Source organism: Saccoglossus kowalevskii, chromosome 2, assembly GCF_978046115.1.
Source record: "Saccoglossus kowalevskii chromosome 2, keSacKowa6.1, whole genome shotgun sequence".
Lineage (NCBI taxonomy): Eukaryota > Metazoa > Hemichordata > Enteropneusta > Harrimaniidae > Saccoglossus > Saccoglossus kowalevskii.
Genome location: NC_140642.1, coordinates 39,983,402 through 40,011,255, shown reverse-complemented (window position 1 = coordinate 40,011,255; position 27,854 = coordinate 39,983,402). Strand labels below are relative to the sequence as shown.

The 27,854-nt window shown below is 35.1% G+C and overlaps 1 protein-coding gene across 1 annotated transcript; it reads left to right on the top strand.

Moving 5' to 3' along the window:
• Positions 1–1,432: 1,432 nt before the first annotated feature.
• LOC102800859 (G protein-coupled receptor 137Ba-like) lies at positions 1,433–27,242 on the top strand. Its single transcript, XM_085495506.1, has 6 exons — positions 1,433–1,920; positions 8,903–9,178; positions 17,727–17,867; positions 19,787–19,918; positions 22,044–22,159; positions 23,365–27,242. Exons 1-6 carry the CDS (start codon positions 1,534–1,536, stop codon positions 23,558–23,560), a joined length of 1,248 nt encoding a protein of 415 aa, XP_085351632.1. The 5' UTR covers positions 1,433–1,533; the 3' UTR covers positions 23,561–27,242.
• The last annotated feature ends 612 nt before the right edge of the window (positions 27,243–27,854 follow it).

The window sequence follows — 27,854 nt, the reverse complement described above, 5'->3', positions numbered from 1 at the left end:
ATTTCTTCCTCAGCTACACCAGTTGAATTCTCTCCTTTTGGTACAATTTGCATTTTAGCAGAAACTGTTTCTCGTCTTCTACTTCATCAAAATCACAGACTTTGCATTATCTATGGTCAATGTTTTTGTACCGCCCCATTTCTATCTGTAAGGTATGGGCACTTATACGTAATTTCGTAAGGGCTGACCGATGGTTTGGATTCTTAACTATTGTTAAATATTTTTCATAGGTGTGATCCTTTTTCAGCAAAATGTAGGTTCTAAGTTTGTTTTTATGATTTTTAGATTTATTGTCATCATACATGCTGTTTTCAGCGACTGTTTTAAAACGTTTAATGAGTTTATCTAAAATATTGCTGCATTGGACATCTGGCTTTCCAAGAAGTCGTATATAACCCATGAAAATGGCAACTTCCATTCAATGTTCGTATCATTAGGGCCATCGTGAAGTAGACTGTAATTGTTGTTATATTTACATTGTGTCCATGAGTCACCAAAGTCTAGAAAGTTCAGGATGTGTTTTATTCCTGTTACCCCTAATCAAGCTGTATCCCCAGCTGGTAAGCTTCATGGACTAATGTATTATGATCCATGTCGTTTAATCGCATCCAATATTTCAACATTTGCCTTATACTTGAGATGGCAAGTGGAAGCCTACCAAGCTCAAGCAAGCATGCTAAATTTGTTGCTTTGCTGTTAACTTTTAATAAGAACTTGCTGAATTTAATATGTCGTTTTTCCATGGGCGATTTGAGATTTGTCAAGAACCTTTCTTTGTTAATAATGCAATCTGACCAAATTTCACTACAGTGCGGCAGAATGCATGTATGTATGTATTTAACTTGAAGGGAAAATAAAGCCCAAACTAGTCATCAGTGAAAACGTAACCCATTTTGCTACATGTCGCCCTCTATGGCCGATTAAAAAAAACTCGACTGAGCCGGTACCAGAGGGATGTACTGAAAACATTGGTAACATGAACAAATCTTGTTTAACATTTTCCAAAAAATCTTTGTTAGGTTTAATGGTTTATTTTTTTACCTTTTGAATAGAGTAAGAGCAAGAACAGTTTACATATGACGTGGTGATGATGATATATTAATGTATTAGTATACTTTCAAATTTGGCCAGAATCATATTTTTAGTGGACATTTGAAGATAAAATAAATTTCAACTTTTGTCACATGACTCATTAACCTCAGTAACCTAATCAACATGTAGTAGTATAGTATAGTATATTTTATTTGACACTAAATAATATATTTTGTTACATTATCTGTGGTCAAAAGACATTAAATATAATAAAACACAAGTACACACACGAGACAAAGAAAATACATAAATAACTAAATGTATGTCTATGAATAAACTAAATCTCAGGGCATTCCCGTCACGTGGGCTTATGATTGCATCACCTGACATGCGCAAATTTGTCTCCGCCATTTTCGAAGCTCTAGAACATTGACAACCAACGAGCAAGGCCTGTGGTTGCACTCACGCTGCACAAATGATGGCAATATTATCCCGAGGAAAATGACAACAAAGAGCAACTTACTTGTAATTCCAGGAGAAATACTAGACAGCACTGCAAAACCAGGGACTCTAGGACCATCTTATTTACCTCAAGTACAACTAGGCTTGACGGCCGTTTACATAGCCTTGTACGGATTTCTGTTCGCCTTCATTTACGTTCAGCTTATTTTGATTCTGTACTATAAACACAGACGTCTCAGCTACCAGACTGTTTTCCTGTTTCTGTGTTTAATATGGGCAGGACTAAGGGTTACTCTGTTCTCATTTTATTTTAACAACTGTGAGTTGGCGAACAATTTTGGAGTATTTCTGTACTGGCTGCTGTATTGCTGTCCGGTAGTGTTGCAGTTTATTACGTTGTGTCTCTTGGTTCTATATTTCGCCCAGGTAAGTTTTTTTTTTCACTGAATATACTATATTGCTGCTTACGATGGCTAGATTAAGTCATGTGGTATGTATTTACTTTAGACACGTGGAGATTTTATCATAAAATAAGCAAATATATTTGTACGACCCGAAGAAATCTACGCATTCAGTCATCGGTTGTATGGCAGTCCCGCCCACTTCGCAATATTACTTGTCAACTATCAGAACAACTAAAATGTAATTTTGACAGATCTCCCATAACAAGGAATCGGTCAGAGTATTTGTTAATCAGTTTATTTGTAAAAGTAGACATCCCTGTGCTGACGTCGATTACTTGCAAACATCCGTCACGGTAAGGGACGACGTCAAAAGATCGATGTCGGATAAAAAACTTAATTCCTTTAGTTTTTTTTCAAAACCCCCCCACCCCCCACTGAAACATAATTGATAAATATTGGTCATCGCGTCAGACTACATTCACCATTAAATACAAATTGATAATTGGTTGATAGATGTCCCCACCACATCTATAAACCGAAAGCGTCCCCGTGCACACAGCACTGTACGCAGGGCTAGTTGTCGGGTGGGTGTAAAAAGACTTTACAAATACACCTCATTTGACGCACATATTTAAAGTGCCACACCAACACGCTTCCCATTTTAGATCTGTGCCCCACTGAAATGGGCAATTGTTGATTTTTTTGCTGAAAATGATTACTCGTATCCAAGTAAATTTGAGATATTTCCCGTGCTGTAGCCACGCCCAACTATCCTGAAATGGTCGACTGTTTCCGGATTTCCGACTCTCGCCAAAAGTGCGCCACCAAATGCAAAAATATGAGAGGAAGCCATACCCCTGGGCCGTACTTTTAATTATATCACTGTGTCATTCAACGTACAACTGTACTTTTAAACGATATACATTTTTTAATCGGCGTTTTTTTTGTCTATGTTATGTTGTGTTGTGGGCTGTTGCAGTAGTGCATATAATCATAGTGTAAGTATTTACGCGTTTCCAATCGATTCGAAGGTGCGAAATCGGTGGACGAAAGCCGTGAAAATAAAGAGAAAAGGTTGGGGTGGACTTCCTCCTAACAGCGTCATATGCAGTGTCCACTTCACCTCAGATTCTTTTTTTTTGACAATCTGTCCTTGTCCATGACAGAACAACTAGGTTTTAACGAGAAACGCCGACAATACAAAACGTTTTTATTATTATTCCGGACCAGCCCATGATCACTGAGACGGATTTCAGAAAGGAAAGAAACATCGAGTATGCGGTTCAAATGATTTGATTTTTTTTTGCGATCCTGATTATCGCTTTATAGAGACCACCCGTGTTATGTAAAAGCATGGAAGGTACTACCTTCCATGGTAAAAGGTAGCAGTAATTTTGATAATGACGCGAAAACGAAGTGTCAGACAAACAGGAAATTACGCAGCCCTCAGGCTGTTTTCATTTTCGCAGGCTTAAAAGTGTTCGAATTGTTCGGTTATTGGTGTTGAATGTCAAATTCACACCTTTGTTGCCTTTACTTGCAGCTTGATCGGCGTAATAATTTACGGAATAAGAATCCGGGCTTGAGTTGTCAATGTATTTTTTTAATATGATGTCATAATCATGAAAATCACGCTAAATCCACTCTGAATTTGTCTGTATGTGAGTCGCTCTCAATTATTTTTGTTATCCAATTAAACGCCTCCATTCACGCACTTGTCCCCCTCATGACCCGACGCGTTCATCCATTACAACGCGGCAGTCATTTATAAACTGTGTTTTGTCGTTTTTTAAAAATTATTTCTCTATTTTATAAATCAATAGTGTCTAGTAACCTGCTAAATAAGACGATTCAGCCGTCAAATTTGATTTTGTCCAATGCCGGAGTCCAGCAACAGTGTACAAACGTGCTCCGGTGACGGTGACGACCACGGAGAATAGCTACACCAGACCGGACATATTTCGCATCTAGCTCAACCCTGTCCCCATACAACAAACTTGATACATAAGTGGCAATTTAGTCAAAGACGAGTAAACAGCACAAGAAATTTGCCTTATTTACACATATCGGCAATGCAAGCTGCCCAGTGACTTCCCTTTCTGACGTCACAAGGGGAATTTCTGTATGCAAATGAGAAGCTAATGAGGAGCCTCGTTTTAAAATACACAAAAATTAAGTTTCCGTAGACTGAGTTTAAAACACATTTTTCACTTAAAAAAATTATTTATGCTTAGAAACATAAAAATTAAAAATATGTATGTATCAATGGATAATTTTAGGCGTGAAAATAGCAGCCATTTCACAGGCACTTTAAACTCGGACCAAACCACGTGATAGAGGGACTGTGACCAAACCATTTCCTCGTCTTGAATGTTTTTTAGTCCCCGTTCAGGCGCAGCCTGAAAAGGGGACTTTATAATTCAGGTTTTGTCCGTTTTCTGTCTCCAACATTTTCTCAGAAATTCTACAGCAGGTATCAGTGAAACTTGGCAGGTTGATGAACAAGTGTCTTCCGAGTATGCACGTAATTTTTTTTCCAAATCTGAAAATCCTAAGTGGGTCTTTTTCACGATTTTTATCAAAAATTACCTCTCCCGGCAACATTGACAGAACGTCTGCGCATGCTCAGAATAAATTAATTACTGTAAAATACTTTATTTTTGCTTGCAACATTTTTTTGCTATTTTCGCTGAAGGAATGTTTCAGTTAAAATAAAATCCAGCGAATATTCCCTTTTTCCTATATTTTACAGTCAAACTTGTCAAAAATCAATGAAAATAAATTCAATACAAAAAACAGCCAGAAAAAGTCTTTTCAGCGAATGATAATTCCAGCTGAAATAAAAATTTTACAGTAGATTAGATCTGTGAGTAACGCTACAGCACGTGACTTCTTTATTGCGTGCAATTTATTATAGTACTGTTTATACATGTATTCTGTTTGGCTCAGTGGTCTTATTCACTAGTTACTAGAAGAACTAGTAACCTTATTTGATTTCAAGAACTTCAAGAAGGCGGCATAAGAGACGTGTTTGCAAAGGTAAGTTCTCCAGTTTCAGCAAAATTGAATGTATTTCGGGGTACGATTGGTGTACATTTCGTGACGTTCGTACGGACTGGAATATTATGATGATTGCCAGCTTTATATTCTTGTGAAAAGCCAAAAAAGCAAACAATTATCTCCAATCTACGAAACTAGTTCGTAAATTGTATACCCTGTCAAATGATTGTACACGAACGATTAATTCATGAGGACATAGTTTCAAGTAAATGGTTATCCGGTCTTTTGCTTGTGTCGCGATTTCCGAAATATCCACAACTCGGGGGGAGGGGGAGGATGTCCCTGTGTCGATCAACTTATTCATTATATAATAGTAGGTTGCCTATGATTATATTCGTATTTTTATATTGTGGGCATTAAACTGTTAGTAATGAAGATTTTGCCGATCTCGAGCGATTCAACATGGCCGATGTGCAGTGACAACACGTGTATGGACGGTCGGTCGAGTAGTCTGCAACGGACCATGAAATCGCCCGGCGTTTTTTCAGCATTTTTTTTTAGTTTTTTTTTAATATTTTAGATATTTCATTCACTCCTGGCGCCTAAAAGAGTGTAATTTATATTTTACCGTAGTCATTGTCACCTATTGTGAATAGCCCGAATGGGTAAGCTTCGTTTCGACAATGAGCTGTTATTTCTGCGAACAATGTTAAATTATTCTTTGAATGCTCAGTTTATATTTTGAAAACAACTAATTTTTTGATTTAAAAAAATCATGCCGCTTTCCCCGTCAAAATCAAAGCATAAAGATCTTGTTAGAACATCGGTAAATCTACTACTGCGTTGCGTTCACCACGAGGTCACCGTATATTTAAATGAGAACATGGTGAATATCATATCGCTTCGAGCATTTACATTCAAACAAAATCATTCGTTTACGATGAAACTAAGTTGAATATTACTTCCAATTTATATAAATTCAACAAATTAAATTTGTGTGCGTTATTATAATCATTACTGAATAATAATCAACAATTGCAATACTTAGAAAACAAGTAAGTTATCATTGATCGATTGCTACTGGTACTTACCACTAAGCAATGTATTCGTGTTTGTATTTATTCGAAACTTCTTTTAGAACATACTTTACTTTTCGTTATCAACAAGATTATAAAAAATTAATGCATGTTACAGTATGTGAATTTTTTGGGGGGATTCAATTCCAACATTTCGCGATGCCTATGAACCAAAGGCCATTCACTCTTCCCTTGAGTGTGACACCTTAACCAGAGGGTTTATTGTGTATAAACTGACACTAAATGAAAAGGCTGTTGAACCTTATTCAAATTTATAAGTACATGTTATTATGCATTTCATTATGAAAACTGACTAAATTAATTGTGATCTTATTTTTAATTATGATTATGATTTATATCAGTAATGACGTTTTCATCCAATATTAATTGTGCAGTTGTTAAAATGCCTACCTACACATTTGTTTTTGTTTCTGTTGCCCTGAAATAGACATTTGTTAAAAAAAAAAAAATTAAAAAAATCATGCTTGATTAAAATTCAAAAAAAAAAGATGTAGTCATGTAGCCCCTTCCTGTTACCTGTTTTCAACTTCTTCCAAAGTAAAACTGGCGAAGCCTTGTAATTGCCATACAATCATCAACTGTGGGAAAACTTGTATGTTATTGAAAAACTTTATTTTGTTGTCTGTGAATTAATATAATATTTGAAATGGCGTAATGGTGCAAAATATTCTCAAACAAATCGGTCTTCTGATGACACTACACTGCGCATTTATGCACAGTCAGTATCCCAATGCGCGATCACAGCTTACTAAGTGATGATGGTGGTTGAAATGGAAAACTGAATACAAAAATCCAGTAATATCTCAAACGAATTTCCGTCTGCTGTGAATGCATGTTTCGTTGCATCAAATAAATAACCCAATTTTATGATAGAAGCTTGTAATCTTGTGCCATACAGGGTCAAGTGATTGAGCAATAACAAATGTGATTGTATGTATCAGGTCATTGAATGTATCCAAAAACATGGTACCAATGATCTGAAATTTCAGGAGTGCTCGCTGAAGGTTTATCAATCTTGCGTATTGTCTTGTTCTTATTCAATCCTGAATTTCAGTTACTAGAATTCATACTAAAAAATAGTTTCTGTTTTTCTTCTAATAATTCGGCCACTTTCAAAAACAAATGTTTTTCCATGGTCAAAATGCAAGAAGAATACAAAACTACTGTGATTTCATAGCGATACCTATAGGGCCATTGTCAATTAGTTCGCCTGATCAACACAGCGTTATACATAGGACTGATATTGAATCACGGAGAGTAAAATCTTGTGATACTAATCTCTAGAACCAACTCAGATTGGTACATATGTCTTATGAACCCACATGTGTATATCTTTGACTATAATCATTTTAAACTTTTTTTTTTTTACAGTGGTGCTGTGAACTGAATTTTTTCTGGGTTCCTACAACATGGAGTGTCCCTGACTTTATTGAAATGTTCTACACAAATTTCATAAAATCCTGAATATATCTAGAAGTCAAGATTAAATGGTTTACAGTATTTTATACCCATTAATATTAATTGAAATGCAATAATATCACTGCACTAAAAAAGACTTCAAACAATTATTGTTACTTCTCCATTGAAGGTTATGAGCAGACCAACCTTTACTTGCTCTGAAAACATAGCTTTTACAATTGTTTAAATTAACAGATGTTGTTCTATGTACAATGAATACATTTTAAATAATAAACCTTACTGTGTTAATAACAAATTGTATTTGACAACATGAGAATGATTCTGATGCCCAGTGGTGATGTTGAAACAAACTCAGGTCCTGGTAATATACTAAGACCTGATCAACAAAGAAGTCATGTACATCAAGGTTCACTCAGATTTATGAATGCAGTTTCTTGAGCAAGTATACATGTATGACAAATAGTTTTGTTGCACTTGTGTACTCTGAGATTCTGAACATGGGTCAGTGGAAGTTTTTAGTTGTCAGTACAAAACTAGATCATCGGAAATCACTTTATGATGAGTTGTAACCACAAAGAGTACATATTTATTCACCTGTTTGCAGATGTTCCTTGTACAATTTTATAATCAAATAACGGGGACTGTGACATTTCATGTCTTGTTTTTTCATTTTCTATTATTTCTGTCCATGATTGGATAGAAAAAAACAACGAACTACAAATAATTCAAGATTTTTTTGGCTTAATAAAATCGTTTTTGTAGGATGGAAACTTTTTGAGGTCAAGTCCACCCCCCCACCCCACCCCCAAACTAAAGCAAATAAGTTTTTTATCCAACATCGATCTTTTGACGTCGTCCCTAATATTGTCTTGTTGTACGTCCATGTTCAGATACATACTGAAGTGTGTTTAATATAATTGTTAATCTATAGATATGCTTTATGTTTAATTTATGTTTAATTTATGTTTAACTTTTTAAAAATATAAACACAAATGGCCAGTTGAAAACAAACTGACTGTTAACAATGTCTATCTGATATCGCATTTTAAACATTTAGTGAATATTTCACTGCAATCCATGCAAATTTGAAACATTAAATTTTTCATAAATCTGATAAAGCTTTAGTAATTATGTAACTTGCAATGTAACTTCAAATTCAGCTAAAATCACCAACATTGTTTATAAGTATGAATCTGAGTAGACAAAGTCGAATGCCATTTTTGTTGGTCTTGTCTAGAGTTGCATTTAATTCAGATAGATGAAACAAAATTGTTGGCCGGAAATTCTGTCTGTTAAAGGTTAAAAAGTAACAAATATTTGACTGTTATCTGCTATTACAATTTGAGATGTCTCAGTGAACTCACAATTGTTCTGCAAACTTATAATTTAAATACATGCATGCAATGAATACTGTATTATCCTATGACACCTACTGATAATGTTCTTGTTATGGCTCTGTGCTTATTTTATTGTTTCTATTTCTTTTAGGTTGTATTTCGGATACAATATGAGGCTGGTAAATATAGACGACACAAAATTCTTTTACGCTCTGTTATTATAGTGATGATAGCGTTGTTTTTAACGATGAACTTGTCTTGTGCCATCGTAGTTACGCTTAACAAAAGTAGAACAATGAAAACAATGATTGAGACTCGAGTGGTTGTCAATGGATTGTTGTTTGTTTTAGCTGCCAGTTCACTTTCTTACTGTATATGGAACATTGCAAAGACGTCTTCTTCTGCTAATGTTCTCTTAGACTCAGGGGTATGTGAAATCGTTTTTTACTAAGTATGGTATAGCACACACAAAAATCAAGATAAGTATCTGAATCCACCTTTGCTTGTATAGTTGTAATATTTGAATCCCTTGCATAATGAGGATTATTATCAGTATTGGTATAATGTGGTGATAGCCTGTGGTGTGAGAGAGATGCAATGATAATAGTGAAATAGACTTTGCACAAACTAAGTTGTCATCACACCAGAGTAAAGTAAGCTTTAAAATTACCATTTCGTAATACAGTAGTACATCACAATCTGACTGGTAGACCAAATTAGACTAATCATATTATTGTTATATGTGGATCACATGTCTACATGTAATTAATTAAAGACAGCTAGTCTACATGCTATGTTTCTCAAGTAACAGTTGCTAGGCACTAATTACCATTCACTTTAACTGAATATTAATTGACCTAATTCATGTAACACTACTGTAGTAGATGCTTGTTGTAGAGCAGATATCTTGATAGTACACATGTCTGCAATGTCAATAACCTTGGCTGTAGTTCATATGAAGGTCAAATTATGTAGGTCAGTATATAATGTTGACTTGAATACTATATCTAATAGTTCTCCCAGCTGCCTCCATGAATACATTATCCCTGTCTGAACTGATAATGTGTGAAATTGAAAATACAAGATTATTTTACTTACAGTAGACATGTACACTTAGTGTATCATGTACTGTACCTGTGTATATTGAAGCAATTTAAAACTGTTTTTTTTTACCTCATTTCAGACATAGCAAAATAAATGTAATTAGGGGAACATGTGCATGACCAATTATGAAAACTACTGGTATACATATTTACTGAGCTGTTGCCACCTTGTTCCTATAAGATGCATCTCAGTCAGGCTAAATAAAGTAAATTTTGTGTTTCTAGTTAATACAATTGTTTTTTTCTATGCAAATTAGCTATGTTCATTCCACCAATGTTGTATTTTTAGCTCCGCTGTCGACTTTGTCGAGCGGAGCTTATCATATGAGTGATTGTCCGTCTCCGTCGTCCGTCGTCCGTGTCAATGTTTTACTTTTTCGACTTCTTCTTGATAACTACGAGCCTGAATGCTTTGTTACTTGGTGTATATGTACCTTGGGTAGACCTCTCTCAGATTTGTTCATTTCATGTTGATATCTTCAATTCTCTAATTTTGGTGAATATTTTTGTCATTTTTGGTAAAAAGTGATATTTTCGACTTCTTGTTAAAAACCGCAAGTCCAATTGCTTTGATATTACATATATAGGTACTACATGTGGACCTCTCTCAGATTTGTTCATTTTGTAATGATATCTTTAATTCTCTAATTTTGGTGAATATTTTTGTCATTTTTGGTAAAAAGTGATATTTTCGACTTCTTGTTAAAAACCGCAAGTGCAATTGCTTTGATATTACATATATAGGTACTACATGTGGACCTCTCTCAGATTTGTTCATTTTGTGATGATGTCTTCAATTCTCTAATTTTCGTGAATATTTTTGTAATTTTTGGTAAAAAGTGATATTTTCGACTTCTTGTTAAAAACCAAAAGTGCAATTGCTTTGATATTACATATATAGGTACTACATGTGGACCTCTCTCAGAATTGTTCATTTTGTAATGATATCTTTAATTCTCTAATTTTGGTGAATATTTTTATCATTTTTGGTAAAAAGTGATATTTTCGACTTCTTGTTAAAAACCGCAAGTCCAATTGCTTTGATACTACATATATAGGTACTACATGTGGACCTCTCTCAGATTTGTTCATTTTGTGATGATATCTGCAATTCTCTAATTTTGGTGAATATTTTTGTCATTTTTGGTAAAAAGTGATATTTTCGACTTCTTGTTAAAAACCACAAGTCCGATTGCTTTGATATTACATATATAGGTACTACATGTGGACCTCTCTCAGATTTGTTCATTTTGTGATGATGTCTTCAATTCTCTAATTTTCGCGAATATTTTTGTAATTTTTGGTAAAAAGTGATATTTTCGACTTCTTGTTAAAAACTGTAAGTCTGATTGCTTAATACTATACATATTGTTCATTTTCTAATGGTATCTTCAGTTCTTTATTTGAAATGTGCATTGCTAACAGCGGAGCTATCTCAGCCGACAGGCTGCTTGTTTTATTTTATTTACTTCCTTATTTTTCCATGTAGCATCTGATTTCGCGGTTTTGAGCTGTCTAAGTATTTCGTGAAAAATAAAACAAAGGGTAACACCATACAAAGCAGTCAGGCCAATGTCTTGTTGATATCCAAAACTTGGAACCTCTAACAGAACGGTTATTTCCTGTACGCCTACCAGTATTACACAACTACCATTTGCAGCTCATTGCAGTCTGACACTTATTCACTGTACCCCTTTCCTTTTTCCAGACTGTCTAGAAAGTTAAAGAAAAAGTTTCACCCCTTAGAAAACACAAGTCTTTGCCGTACGATCAAAGAAAAAATGTACACATAGTAGTAACCAACATCGTTCTGGCGTTCCTAAAAATAAATTGCATTGCTTAGTAGCAAGTACTTGGTAGTGATTATTAATAAAGTAAAAAAAGTAAATTTGTTGAATTGTTCTGAAATGCAAGTAAATTTCAATTTCATCGTACGCGAATGACTCTGGTCGCATGCAAATGCTTGACACCTGATAGGTCAAATCGCTAATCAGCCAATCAAAATACTCGGTGATGCCAACGTGTTCAAATACCAACACGGAGGAGATTTGCCGATGTTCCAGCACGATCTTTTACCTCTGGTTTTGATGGGAAGACGGCAAAATTAGTTGTTTTCGATGATAAACTGACCATTTGAAGACTAATTTAACATTTTTACCGTTATAACAGCTCATTGTCGAAGCGAAGCTTTACCTATTCACGCTAACCAGAATAAACATCGTACTTTTGAATAGGCGTAAAATAGACTGTAAAATTCGTAAGATTGTGGGTCAAGAGTGAGTGTTGTTTTGACTTGGGTATTGTGTTTTACATGCCAACAGGAAATTTTTGTGTGGTTTTAATTGAAAGCCCGTAACCTAATGTTAATGACATTGTTTACTGTCTTACATCGTCATGTCCCAGTGTTACCGATGGTTAGACATACTAGTAGACAAACTACGTAACGATAATGCTGTTTGCCGGGGTTGTTTGTAAACCAACAAGCTTTGTAGATTGAATAAACATCTAGGGGATTTACATTTTCGTGTATTCAAACTGTGATTGACAGGCATTTTGCATACATTAGCCACCATTTTAAACTTGTGATTTTCACTGGTCGTGGCACGTTTCGACCGAAAATATATATAACATTTATGTAATCGCTAGCGTCCAAATACTTGGAATTTAGGCATGATCACCCCTGTATTTAAACAAGGTATCAAATCTGAACCAGGAAACTATAGAGGAATAACTCTTCTTAACAGTTTGAGTAAGCTCTTTACTGCAATCCTGAAACAAAGGTTAACAACATATATCAAAGAAAATGATATCATTATGAGAGAACAGATTGGCTTCATGCCAAATTTTAGCACATCTGACCACATCTTTGTTTTTAAACAACTTTTAACAAAATACTTAAATAATGGTAAATATATTTTTTCATGCTTCATAGATTTTAAAAAGGCATTTGACTCCATTTGGCATCTTGGCCTCTTCTATAAACTACAGAAATACATTTCCAGAAAATTCTACAATGTAATTAAAGCAATCTATCTTAATTCAATTAGCTGTGTTAAGCTAAAAAATAGATTAACTAACTCCTTTGCTGTGAAAAAGGGCATCAGACAGGGAGATGGCTTAAGTCCTCTACTCTTCAATATATTTGTTAATGACATCACAAGTCACATTGAATCCTCCATTAATGATCCACCAACACTTTTAAAACATAAAACAAAAAATTAAATATTGGTGTAAAATAAAACAAACAAAAAACAACACACTTCTTTCAGAAGCCTATAGACTTGGCATTTATTTAGATAATTTAAACATCTATAATTGGACATCTGGTATAAAGAATCTGTTGACTCATTTAAACATGAGTCACATTTGGGAAGAAAACCATTACAAGGATGAAAAGCTGCCTAAATCAGTCTCTGAAAAGCTTGCAGCCAACTTTCAAACATACTGTTTAGATTCAATGTATGATGATAATAAGGGAACAAAACATCAGAATAAACTCCGCACATACAGACATCTACCCCCGGTAAAAACAAAATTCACTTTTGAAAAATATTTAGAAACTGTGCAAAATCCCTTCCACAGGTCATCCACGACCAAACTAAGAATTAGTGCTCATGTGTTAGGAATAGAAACTGGAAGACATAAAAACATTGACATTTCAAAAAGAAAATGTCAGTTTTGTCAATTAAACGAAATAGAAAATGAAGAGCACTTCCTTCTTAAATGCGGTCTCTTTAAAAAAAAAGAAAGAAATGAGCTTCTCAAAAATTTGATGCTACCTCCAAAACTTCCTGACAAAGAAAAAATAGTTGCAATACTAAACAATGGTAGTAAAAAATTAGCTCCTCAAATTGCTAAGTACATAGATGACTGTTTTAAAATCAGGGAGAACAACCAAAAAAAAGTACTACCAGCTGTCTCAAAATGAATAAAAACATTTACTTTCATTTATTATATTAATACCTTTGTTTTATACTCTTTTAATCTCATTTAATTTTTTTTTTCATTGCTATATCTTTATTGTATTCTTCAATCAAAGTCCCATAGAGGATACAATAACAATAAAGATGATTATTATTACAAATTCATGCCCCCGTGGATATGTATTTGGAACCACAGCTTGATCTCCAAACATCGTAAATGGCATATTTCACGGAGCTCCAGCCATGATGTTAGCAGCTTGGTTCGGATTAGCATACTAATACGGTGTCCATCTTGACCCTTATTTATAGTATCGGTTCCCCTTTAAACAAAGTAAAAAATAAATCCTGTTCCCAGAAACACAACATTTGCTATGTTCACACGGCAGCATTCTACCAGAGCCAAACTACTGCTCTTCCCACCAATTAACAGGAGATTATCTCCAATGCATTCATACGGTCGGGAGCTGAACGAAAGCCGATATCTGCCATAGTTAGATTCAGTTCGATCAGAGCCAAATGGAACAGTGCCCTCAAATAATTAATATGAAAAAAAACATGGCTGAAAACTATGTTGGTGTCGTGATTGTGTTGTTTCTTTACATGGAACGCTTCTGTTGAGCTGGGAGAAAAAAAAAAGAAACTGTCACAATCCAGTCTGAGCATGGAGGTAGAAAAGTCAATGAACTGGTGTTATGATTTAGGTACTAGTATCTCGAATAAACAGGAAACATGGCAGCTAAAATGTGTTACAGCCTATTCGCTTAAGTTATTGTTATTGTTCAACTGTTGTGGTATGTGTTACAGTTGTCAATCTAAACCTACTAGAAACATGTCACCTTACCTTGACCGCTTCTATGATTTTTTATCTCCGGTGTCTTTAAAATAAAAAGTATCTTCCATTTTCATTGGATCTGTTCAGTCCTTCTTTCAAGTTTTTGACGCATAATTTCGTATGCCATTTTTCTGTTTTTCGTTTACCTGTCAATCTATCACAGTATTTTTTCACTCTGCCAAATAGATATTAGGGCGCGTACCTCTTCATCAAATCGGAAATTGCATGAAGTTACGAACGATGTTGTCTCCACCATAATTGAAATGAGAGGTTACTTAAAGAAGACGTTTGAGGGCGTTAGTTGGGCTCCGATAGTTGGGCCCTGCGTATACACTGTCGGGCCATGTCGGGACTCAACCCTATCGGAGTTCAACCCAGAGGGTTTATTGGAGCCGAACTTGGTTCGAGCCGAACTCGTATACGCGGCTATTTTTGCTGGCTCGAGCCGTAGAGCTCCGATAAAATGCTGTCGGGTGAACGTAGCAATTATTTTGTTTTAGTCTCAGTATTTAGGGTAAATTACAAGTCATTGTCTGTAAGTGAATGTACGACTCCTATCTAGATCAGTAATTTTTTGTGCAATTGTTTCTGACCAAACCAATGATTTTTATTTGGTATCGTGTATACGGTAGACAGAACTACATGTATAATAAAATATAAACATATTTACTCTGAAGATTATCAAACTGCACTTTTATTGAACGTTGAGTTCATTTAAGAGTCATATGACCATCTCTGCATTACAAAGTAGTGAAGTAGAGCTGTTACTTTATTTTTTCGCATTAGAACATAGCATGGTACATGTCTGCTTATATCTCCAGAAATACACATCCAACTGAGAGACATGTAATGAATACATTGTGCATCAAATGATTTCCAACACATAGCACAAATGTCCATTTTTAATCAGCAATATCATTTATTACAAGCCTTCTCAGTTTTCACACAAATATCACACATGGTTTAGAATAGAAACACCATAAAACTGTTATTGCCCACTGCCAACTGTGTTTGAGATTGGACCGGGATTTGTTAACTGTGGTGAATGATTGCCTTGGTGAGCAAAATGTATGTAATGTACATGTATTATGGTAATATCAATACAAATTTTAACAGTCCTGCCAAAAATTAAGAAAAGTAAAGTGTGTGGTTTCAATAACATGGGTAGGTTTCAATAACAATTTTATAATTATTTGTCACTCATCAAACATGATTTTCTTTGTGAAAGTTTGTTAACAAAATATATGTATACAGTAAAGTCTTCCCAATTTAACTGAAACTGGTGATAGTTGACAATTGAATTCTTGTGTGATGAGTAAAGTCTTCCCAATTTAACTGAAACTGGTGATAGTTGACAATTGAATTCTTGTGTGTTGAGTAAAGTCTTCCCAATTTAACTGAAACTGGTGATAGTTGACAATTGAATTCTTGTGTGATGAGTAAAGTCTTCCCAATTTAACTGAAACTGGTGATAGTTGACAATTGAATTCTTGTGTGTTGAGTAAAGTCTTCCCAATTTAACTGAAACTGGTGATAGTTGACAATTGAATTCTTGTGTGATGAGTAAAGTCCTCCCAATTTAACTGAAACTGGTGATAGTTGACAATTGAATTCTTGTGTGATGAGTAAAGTCTTCCCAATTTAACTGAAACTGGTGATAGTTGACAATTGAATTCTTGTGTGTTGAGTAAAGTCTTCCCAATTTAACTGAAACTGGTGATAGTTGACAATTGAATTCTTGTGTGATGAGTAAAGTCTTCCCAATTTAACTGAAACTGGTGATAGTTGACAATTGAATTCTTGTGTGTTGAGTAAAGTCTTCCCAATTTAACTGAAACTGGTGATAGTTGACAATTGAATTCTTGTGTGATGAGTAAAGTCCTCCCAATTTAACTGAAACTGGTGATAGTTGACAATTGAATTCTTGTGTGATGAGTAAAGTCTTCCCAATTTAACTGAAACTGGTGATAGTTGACAATTGAATTCTTGTGTGATGAGTAAAGTCTTCCCAATTTAACTGAAACTGGTGATAGTTGACAATTGAATTCTTGTGTGATGCCATTTATTCATATTTGACATTTGTTTATATTCTTAAATGTACATGTGCTAATTACATAGATATGAAATAAATAAATAATGCACTATGAAATATTTACATACTTAGAGACAATGTCCAGCACTATAATACTATGAATCAACAAACAAGTCATTCACTGCCAAGTTAGCGAGCTGCACACATGGAGCTACATAATAGAGAAAATAGAAGCAGAGCATCATGGGTATTCTCTAGTTAACTGTGTTCAAACTCCAAATTCCATCAACCAACATAAACTTCTATAATTTATACTGCACACAATGCAAAGTACATACATTAATTTACAATTCTGAATAAGTATTTCAATGCAAAATGTTATACCGGTAGTGTAAGTATAATTGAAGACTCAATTTTAGTTTTCTGTGAGTATTAAAATGAGAACTTTGTTTATGTTTGAGCTTACTGCCATGACGTGGACAGGCAGACAAAATTAATTTCATATATTGCTCTGTTTTTGGATTAACTCGCTGTTTAATGTGATCATTTCGGCTGCTACATATTCATGAACATATTATCTTGCTTGTACGTGTATATACTACTGTGTTTTTTGGTAGAAAGTCAGTTGATAAGAATGTTGGAGGTCGTGCACTTCTTAAAAAGTTACTAAGTAAGCTACTATAACATCCTATACATCTGACAGACTAGATATAGACAAATACACTAGTACATATGCCATACCAATATTTGTCTAAAGGATTAATGATGACCAATTTTGCTTTTTTTACTATTCAGACTATATTTTTTAACAATTTCAGTCACACAAGTGACCTGTGAATTGCACAGGATGTTCGTAAAGTGTTTATTTTTCAGACACACAGACAGCTTTTTCAAACCTATAATTACGACTTAGTTACATGGTTTAGGTCAATTATAATCTATGGGACTCTACCATGCTTTCAAGGCATTTCTGTAAACCACTATATTGCAGACACAGGTGTGGAGGATGTAGATGCACTGAATATCGGAGCATAACAGATTGAATGAAATAAATTTATCAAATGTCCAATTCTTTTCATTTTCAGGGAACCTCGATATGCCAAGCTGCTACAACATGTGTCTTTATTATATTGTTATATGTATCTAGGGTTATTTATAATCTCATAGCAGTGAGTCCACTTCCTATGCCAACATTCGGATTTATGTGGATAAATGTCTCTGATCAGGTCAGTTGTAATAATGCTGTATTCTAGAAATCTTGTCTATTTGAAAATACATTTAGATTATCATTTTGAGGTTCAAAGTTTTGATTCTTCAAATCTGTCAGAACACTATGGGTGGACATGGCACAGATTCTAAACCCTCCCTCTTTTTTAGCTCCGCTGTCGACTTTGTCGAGCGGAGCTTATCATATGAGTGATTGTCCGTCGTCGTCGTCGTCGTCGTCGTCCGTCGTCCGTGTCAATGTTTTACTTTTTCGACTTCTTCTTGAAAACTACAAGCCTGAATGCTTTGATACTTGGTGTATATGTACCTTGGGTAGACCTCTCTTTTGTTTGTTCATTTCATGTTGATATCTTCAATTCTCTAATTTTGGTGAATATTTTTGTCATTTTGGGTAAAAAGTGATATTTTCGACTTCTTGTTAAAAACCGCAAGTGCAATTGCTTTGATATTACATATATAGGTACTACATGTGGACCTCTCTCAGATTTGTTCATTTTGTAATGATATCTTTAATTCTCTAATTTTGGTGAATATTTTTATCATTTTTGGTAAAAAGTGATATTTTCGACTTCTTGTTAAAAACCGCAAGTCCAATTGCTTTGATACTACATATATAGGTACTACATGTGAACCTCTCTCAGATTTGTTCATTTCGTGATGATATCTTCAATTCTCTAATTTTGGTGAATATTTTTGTAATTTTTGATAAAAAGTGATATTTTCGATTTCTTATTAAAAACCACAAGTCCGATTGCTTTGATATTACATATATAGGTACTACATGTGGACCTCTCTCAGATTTGTTCATTTTGTGATGATGTTTTCAATTCTCTAATTTTGGTGAATATTTTTGTAATTTTTGGTAAAAAGTGATATTTTCGACTTCTTGTTAAAAACCAATAGTTCAATTGCTTTGATATTACATATTTAGATACTACATGTAGACCTTTCTCAGATTTGTTCATTTCGTGATGGTATCTTCGATTCTATAATTTTGGTGAATATTTTTGTCATTTTTGGTAAAAAGTGATATTTTCGACTTCTTGTAAAAAACCGCAAGTCCAATTGCTTTGATACTACATATATAGGTACTACATGTCGACCTCTCTCAGAATTGTTCATTTTGTGATGGTATCTTCAATTCTCTAATTTTGGTGAATATTTTTGTAATTTTTGGTAAAAAGTGATATTTTCGACTTGTTAAAAACCAAAAGTTCAATTGCTTTGATATTACTATATAGATACTACATGTAGACCTTTCTTAGATTTGTTCATTTCGTGATGATATCTTCAATTCTCTAATTTTGGTGAATATTTTGGTCATTTTTGGTAGAAAGTGATATTTTCGACTTCTTGTTAAAAACTGTAAGTCCGATTGCTTTGATACTATACATATTGTTCATTTTCTAATGGTATCTTCTTTTCTTTAATTGAAATGTGCATTGCTAACAGCGGAGCTATCTCAGCCGATAGGCTGCTTGTTTAAATTTTTGAATAACTTTGTTCCTGACCTAGATTTACTCTGGCAGTTAGTCCTGATACCATACTTTAAACCCCCATCCAGTACATGGGCATTCATATATGGTATTGATGATTTTGGCAAATTTGAATTTTTTTTGAACACCAAAAATTAAAAGGATACATTGAATAATCATTTTTTTTTATTGACCATAATTCAATAGTTTCTGTAGTAAAATTGTACCATGATAAACTGCTTTATTTTCCTGAAAGACAAATTTTCGTGAGTTTCCTGAAATAATTTTCATTTTGATAGTACAGCGATTTTCACAAACTTTGGTTTTGAAGAATACCATTAACTCGTTGGTAATTGGATCTTCAATATATTTTGAAAGAAACTATATTGACTTCACCTGAATAATTTCTTTAATCAATAATTCTATAATATGTACATTTGCAGGCAGATGCAGTAGACCTTGAAGGATATAAATATATTACATTTGGAATTATATTATTTGTCTGGGAATTATTGCCAACATTTATTGTGGTTGTGTTCTTCAGAGTAAAAAGGCCTACACCGGTTCCATTGATGGTGAGTACCAATACATTGTAAAAAGTATGTGTATCTGTGTTTTCTATAGCAGTGATATGCCTTGTATATTGATATTAATTTTATTCCAGAATACTGTAGTAGATGCTCAATTCATATTCTGCTACTTTATTATGAATCATCAGATGTAAAATGTAATCTTGCATACCAAAGCTCATCACCTAATTTTATCACAATTCGCGTTGCCTCCCCTTCCCTTGCCTTGACTGTCTGTTAATTATGATTGGTGTATGCTGCCCTCAATTGTAACTTTGTGTGGGCTATCCATGGTGGAGTCACAGTAATTCAGCACTGAGAGGCTGGATTCAACGCTATCCATGGTGGAGTCATAGTAATTCAGCACTGAGAGGTTGGATTCAACGCTATCCATGGTGGAGTCATAGTAATTCAGCACTGAGAGGCTGGATTCAACGCTATCCATGGTGGAGTCGCAGTAATTCAGCACTGAGAGGTTGGATTCAACGCTATCCATGGTGGAGTCACAGTAATTCAGCACTGAGAGGCTGGATTCAACGCTATCCATGGTGGAGTCGCAGTAATTCAGCACTGAGAGGCTGGATTCAACGCTATCCATGGTGGAGTCGCAGTAATTCAGCACTGAGAGGTTGGATTCAACGCTATCCATGGTGGAGTCGCAGTAATTCAGCACTGAGAGGCTGGATTCAACGCTATCCATGGTGGAGTCATAGTAATTCAGCACTGAGAGGTTGGATTCAACGCTATCCATGGTGGAGTCATAGTAATTCAGCACTGAGAGGCTGGATTCAACGCTATCCATGGTGGAGTCACAGTAATTCAGCACTGAGAGGCTGGTTTCAATGCTATCCATGGTGGAGTCACAATAATTCAACACTGAGAGGCTGGATTCAACGCTATCCATGGTGGAGTCGCAGTAATTCAGCACTGAGAGGCTGGATTCAACGCTATCCATGGTGGAGTCATAGTAATTCAGCACTGAGAGGTTGGATTCAACGCTATCCATGGTGGAGTCATAGTAATTCAGCACTGAGAGGCTGGATTCAACGCTATCCATGGTGGAGTCACAGTAATTCAGCACTGAGAGGCTGGTTTCAATGCTATCCATGGTGGAGTCACAATAATTCAACACTGAGAGGCTGGATTCAACGCTATCCATGGTGGAGTCACAGTAATTCAGCACTGAGAGGCTGGATTCAACGCTATCCATGGTGGAGTCACAATAATTCAGCACTGAGAGGCTGGATTCAACGCTATCCATGGTGGAGTCACAGTAATTCAGCACTGAGAGGCTGAATTCAACGCTATCCATGGTGGAGTCACAGTAATTCAGCACTGAGAGGTTGGATTCAACGCTATCCATGGTGGAGTCACAGTAATTCAGCACTGAGAGGCTGGATTCAACGCTATCCATGGTGGAGTCACAGTAATTCAGCACTGAGAGGCTGGATTCAACGCTATCCATGGTGGTGTCGCAGTAATTCAGCACTGAGAGGCTGGATTCAACGCTATCCATGGTGGAGTCACAGTAATTCAGCATTGAGAGGCTGGATTCAACGCTATCCACGGTGGAGTCATAGTAATTCAGCACCGAGAGGCTAGATTCAACGCTATCCATGGTGGTGTCGCAGTAATTCAGCACTGAGAGGCTGGATTCAACGCTATCCATGGTGGAGTCACAGTAATTCAGCACTGAGAGGCTGGATTCAACGCTATCCACGGTGGAGTCGCAGTAATTCAGCACTGAGAGGCTGAATTCAACGCTATCCATGGTGGAGTCACAGTAATTCAGCACTGAGAGGCTGGTTTCAATGCTATCCATGGTGGAGTCACAATAATTCAACACTGAGAGGCTGGATTCAACGCTATCCATGGTGGAGTCACAGTAATTCAGCACTGAGAGGCTGGATTCAACGCTATCCATGGTGGAGTCATAGTAATTCAGCACTGAGAGACTGGATTCAACGCTATCCATGGTGGAGTCATAGTAATTCAGCATTGAGAGGCTGGATTCAACGCTATCCATGGTGGAGTCATAGTAATTCAGCACTGAGAGGCTGGATTTAAGTATATCTATCTTTAAAATGACCAACAAAAAACAGTTATCAATTTGTTATTCTTTACTTTGCAGACATCTTCTGGCAGTCCTGGCCACAACTATCGTGATTCACGTGCTTATTTCTTTGATAATCCTCGAAGATATGACAGCGATGACGATTTATCAAAAACTAACGCACCAAGAGACATGTAAGTATCATCATCTCCAAGTAATAGTAAAAATTAGGAATGAAACTGGATACTGGTAGCATAGTGGTTGTTGCATCAGGCTCATGTTCAGTAGACCCAAGTTTAAATCTTACCTTAGGCTGAACATCAAAAAGGGTCAATCTCTACCCTGGGTGGGAGTGCCACAGACACAATGGGAAGGATCATTCCACTGGTCGAGATTCATTCACTAACAAATGCGATTTTCTGGGAACTTTAGTTGGGATTCATAGGTGCTTGTGCTTCTGGTTGACGCCAGGTTTGTACATTAAATTGCCATTTGACAGCCCTGTCCCAAACATGAAAATGGCTTTTGAAAGAAAAGGCTTCATCCTAATATTGTTTGTTTGTGGGTGTGTAGGTTTTTTTGTAATGTAATTTGGTTTTGTTCATATTCTTTAATCTGATTTTCCTACCATCTTAAAATTTGTCAACTTTCACGACATGGATCTGTTTTCTGTGATCAATGTATTCTCTGCAATAGAAATGCTTCAAATTACCAGTAACTATGGTAACCATTCATTCACTGTGGATCATCAGATGTGCAGCACTTCTTTTTATACCAAGTTTTGATGGATTGTGGCAACTAATAGTCAGTTTGCAACAGTTGGTCTCATTACCATGCTTTAACTCCCTACACTGACTATATAATGGGACCCAGAACAAAGGCAATTATAATGTCAATAATCTGTGTACGGTCAACATCTATGATGAAAAATCCAGAAAACCTGCATAATTTGCTGTAATGAATATAGTAAGTGTGATATGGATAGCACTGATTGTATGACGAATTTATGATTACTGATTATATGTGTTACATTTATGTCCTTGTTGAATTTCCACTGCTAAAACGTTCGGTCCTTAAGGCCTCCTCACCCATAACTCTAAACCTAACCTTGCATTGTATATACTCTTCTGCAGAAGATGCATAGTTATCTGGAGGAGCATATACATTGGGGGTGGTGGTGGTGAAGTGATAGTGTTAAAGTTTAGGTTAGGGGTGAGAGGACCTTAAGTTTTCATGATTTCAGGATTCATGAAGACAATTTTGTGATTTTCACTAACTTGCATAATTTTCAAAAAAGCAACAAAAAACAATTAACAGTAATTTCAAACTGCTTCACAGAGTAATGATCAAATATATTTATGTTTTAATATATAATTCATCCTTATTTTTACATTTTCAGTCACAATTGTGACATTTCATCACTTCCTAGAACACCTATTAACAGCATCACGCCGGCTGAGAGGGGTTACGGCACAATTACAAGAAGTAGCAGTTATCCGTCTGGTCAGTTTGCTGGTATACCTGGTACAACGCCACCACTCTTATTCTCATCAGGCAATGTATTTTTAGGTGGCAATACACCTGTCAATGACTAAGAACAATGTTGTATTAGGTGATTAGTTTGATTGTTGGTAGTTACCTCCAGAACAGTTCACTTGCTGGATTGGATCGTTCAGGTACTTTCAATCTGTTACTGGACTGTGATATGGTTTTTCAATGCCCTTTATTGACAAATCTCGCTATGATATAGAAATAATCGACTTTAGTTGGGTATGTGGTCACTCGATAGACTACAACATCCTTCAAAAATAGTATTTTGAATGATAACAAAATGTCACAGCTGTATTCCATCACTAGAGGGCGCTGTTACTTATGGAAAGTTTATTGGTTGCAGTCAATCCAAAGTAATTTGTGCCTGATTGGTTACCTAATCCTAACAGTCAGACCAATCAGAGAGCAACTTCTTTGGTGACAGTTTTTTTTTTTTGACTTGTTATGCCTTGTATATATGCTTCAACTCAGTTGCAGTATTATAAGTTGCTTTTGGGGAAGTGGGATTACCGTACTCGACCGTGATAGCGCCCAGGGTCCTCAACTCATAAAATTTAGGGGCTTACCCGAGCACCCCCTCGGAAAAGAGTGCAACTGACAATTTTAATTCACTGTGTGACAGATTGCGGGGATATTATGTCTTTGAAAGTTTGAGGGAAAATAAAATTACGAAATTAGGTGCGTCGTCATTGACTCTTACAATGAAGAAACAGAAATGGTCAAATATGCACATTTTATTACAATATTAAAATTTACGAGATTAAAAATATTTGAGTCTGTTTGAACACAGTCAAAGTCAAAATCTTCATCATTATTGCCACTAACGTACGTGTCGGATCATACGCAAACTCTTGATAAAATGCACTTTCCGCCATGATATATTTGCATTTGACCTGCATCAATGTCCTTTGACCTAATGGGTTAAGTCTGTTATTATCCAATCAAAATGCTGTGTGGTACCGACGCAATTCTTTGGAAATTCTCGAAGACTCTGGTAACACAATGCGGAAGTGAATTATCGATGTCGAAGTACGATCTATTGGAATTGATTTTGGCGAATAAACGACATGTTTGTTTTTTTAAAATGGTAACTAGCAATTATTATCGGTAAACTGAATACGGCATGCAATATTTACTGCATTTTACTTTTATTAACAGGTCATTGTCGAAGCGTAGTTTATGCATTGTTACCGTAGTCTATGCATTCACAACATATTCGCGGCAGTCGATATCCATGCTGTATCATGATACAAAAACGATTACCAGTATTCGTTAAGCAATGATCAAAGACCAAGTTTTAAATTATCGGCATTGTGACCCTGAGTATAAAAATTGCGCAAAAGTGGGGGGGGGGGGTGCTTGACCGGACGGGCATGGGCGCTAACACGGACAAGTGCGAAATTGTTGTTGTAAATCAAGTAGTGATTACAATTTATCCGCCAGAATTTGGATAGCACCATCATCTTTTGACATTTGATAATATGGTAATTTCAAGATATTGTAAGTAAATTGATATTTGGAAAATCAGTTGATTGAAATGAATTATAAATTATAATAGCACAATGTACTAGTTCAAGTTTATGATGTCCATTGTACAATAAATTAATTTTTGATTTATGTATGCTTTTATTGGGAGTGAACTTCTAATAGAGCAAATACTGTAATGTATTCTGTCAGATAAATTTAAAAAAAGATAATATTTAAGTTCAATCATGATCTGTAATTGAGATTTTATAAATTTAGAATGTCTGCCAAGAGAGTTCGATTTTGGGGTGAAATCATTGTGTGTGAAACCAGTTCACACATTTTCCCACAAAGTACTGTATTTGCTCTATTATTATTATTCCATGCACTTACATAAATGACAGATGCATGTCTATTGTCATACTCAATGATCCAGTATACAATTAAATGCAATTTTTTGTTCTAGTTTTTGTTCACTTCTATGAGAACATATACGTGATTGTGCATTTGTCTGGAACTTTGCTCGGAATTTCCTGTATCAAAATCAAATTGTCCAGAAAATGGGATTTGCATCAGATTTCCCGAAGATTGTACTCTTTGTGCATGCATATGTTTCATCAAGTGTAGTGTTTATTACTGCTGAGTTTTTATTGTGTGCATGATAAAAATGAAACCATCCATCCATGCACCTATCTATTCATTTTTTACTTAAAACCACATAATGTTATATGATTGTAATTTTGTAAACCTATCCATTAAATGTATTATGCAATATTGGTCACATGGCTTTAAAGTAGTATTTGGGTTCAACAAATTAACTAGTTTTTAGTGGATTAGCAATGTCTTAGTTGGACAAACTCTATTTGTATATATTCATGTACCAAATGATTCAAATTTAACTGGAACATCAATTAATGAATATTTTTGGAACAGTTCAGCAATAAATATCTTTGTAAATTGAAGGATGTTTTACAGTCCTATTGTGTAAATGTGTTTATCATGTGACAGACTATTCAGTTTTTGAAAAGCAATTAGTATACCAATTTAGTGCAATTTATTAAATCTTTGGTGCTTATTTTTGCTAAATCAACCATCCATTAATATTATACAAAACAACAAATAACTGGGTTTGTTTGGCCATAAGGTTATGTTTATCAAACATTCACCAAATGCAGTTTCCACTTAATTTTTGCTGTACAATAAATTTTCATATGAAATGTATTATTAAAAGATGTGTCTTTCTCTATTGTATTGGGGAACATGTGCACAATTTTTTTGAGGGTTGGAGGGGTTAACATCCATTTAGTTTAACATCCATATATTAAACTACTTACTTGGGGTGGGCCTTTCCCTTCAATGTACATATTGGACAGCTGATAGTCAGCAACGATTTTTTGCTGTTGGCCATATTTGATACAATCTTTGATAATCTTTTCACTGTCAGTCATATTTGATTTAGTACATGTACTTGATAACCTTTTCCCTTTCTGCCATAATAAATACAATTCTTAATAACCTTTTTACTGTCAGCAATATTGGATTTAGTACTTGGTAAACTTTTTACTGTCAGCCATGTTGGATTCAGTAATTGGTAACCTGGTTACTGTCGGCCATGTTGGATTCAGTACTTGGTAACCCGGTTACTATCAGCCATGTTGGATTTACTACTTGGTAACCCATTTACTGTTGGCAATATTGCATTTAGTACTTGGTAACCCATTTACTGTCAGCCATGTTGGATTTTGTACTTGGTAACCCATTTACTGTCAGCCATGTTGGATTTAGTACTTGGTAACCCTTTCATTGTTAGCAATATTGGATTGGTAACCCCATAGACCCAGTCAGTTTTGATAGCTATGATAAATTTTACTTAAACAAGTCTATAAATATGCCGCCTTAAGCAATTCCCGTGTGACATAGAAGTACAATATATATCATTCATCAAATGAATGTACATCTTGTACAAATGGGTTGGTAGGAGCTCAGAATACATTCATTTAGCAAAAACTGATTGAAACCTAACCACAAAACAATGATCTGATTGATCTTTTGGGGAACGTTACAGAGTTTTTGCAAAACCTTGCTTGTACATTTGTTCCTGCAATATTCTTATTACACAGTTATTGTCAAGCGGTTTTTATTAATTTTGTTTTATATTTATTAATTTTAAGAATTTAGTATAACCAAAGAAGGTGGTGTTGAGACACATTTTTGTATTGTGTAATATTGGTATAAATAAATGAATGCAATTGTGATAATATATTTCTATTAATTTGTTGGTTTTTGGTCAAGAAAATTGTCACACAATGAAAGTGAACATAATTATGACCAGCAAAAGATTAACATTTCGTTGTTTCAGGTGCTGCAAACAGTTTTTATTGGATCTCATAGATATATCCACATTTATTTTATCCACAAACTGTAAAATTTGGTAACAATCTGAAAGAACTGTGCTGTATGGAGGCAATGATTGAATAGCTACAAATTAGCTAATTGATCTGCACATATTTCAACCACTAACTAAAGTTTGAAGATTATTTCAAAATACACTACTGGTAATTACCCAGATTCATTGAGATATATGAAGTAGTTCTTGAGATGTCAATGCAAAAAGCTTGTAATTTACAAGTAATTTATGCAAATTAGGCCTGCATAGATTTAACTGCAAAAACTAGCTCTGCACACTGGAATATAAACAACCCTTCTTTAGCATGATTTATTTAGAAACAAATTAATACAAGATGAAAACTTTAAGCTTTTTGTAAGAGGTGGAGCATAACAGATTATCATGGATGTCATCAAAGAGACATTACATGTATCATGACTGCTTGTTTTTATGTCATAACGCAAAATGGACTGATCCAGTCAAAAATG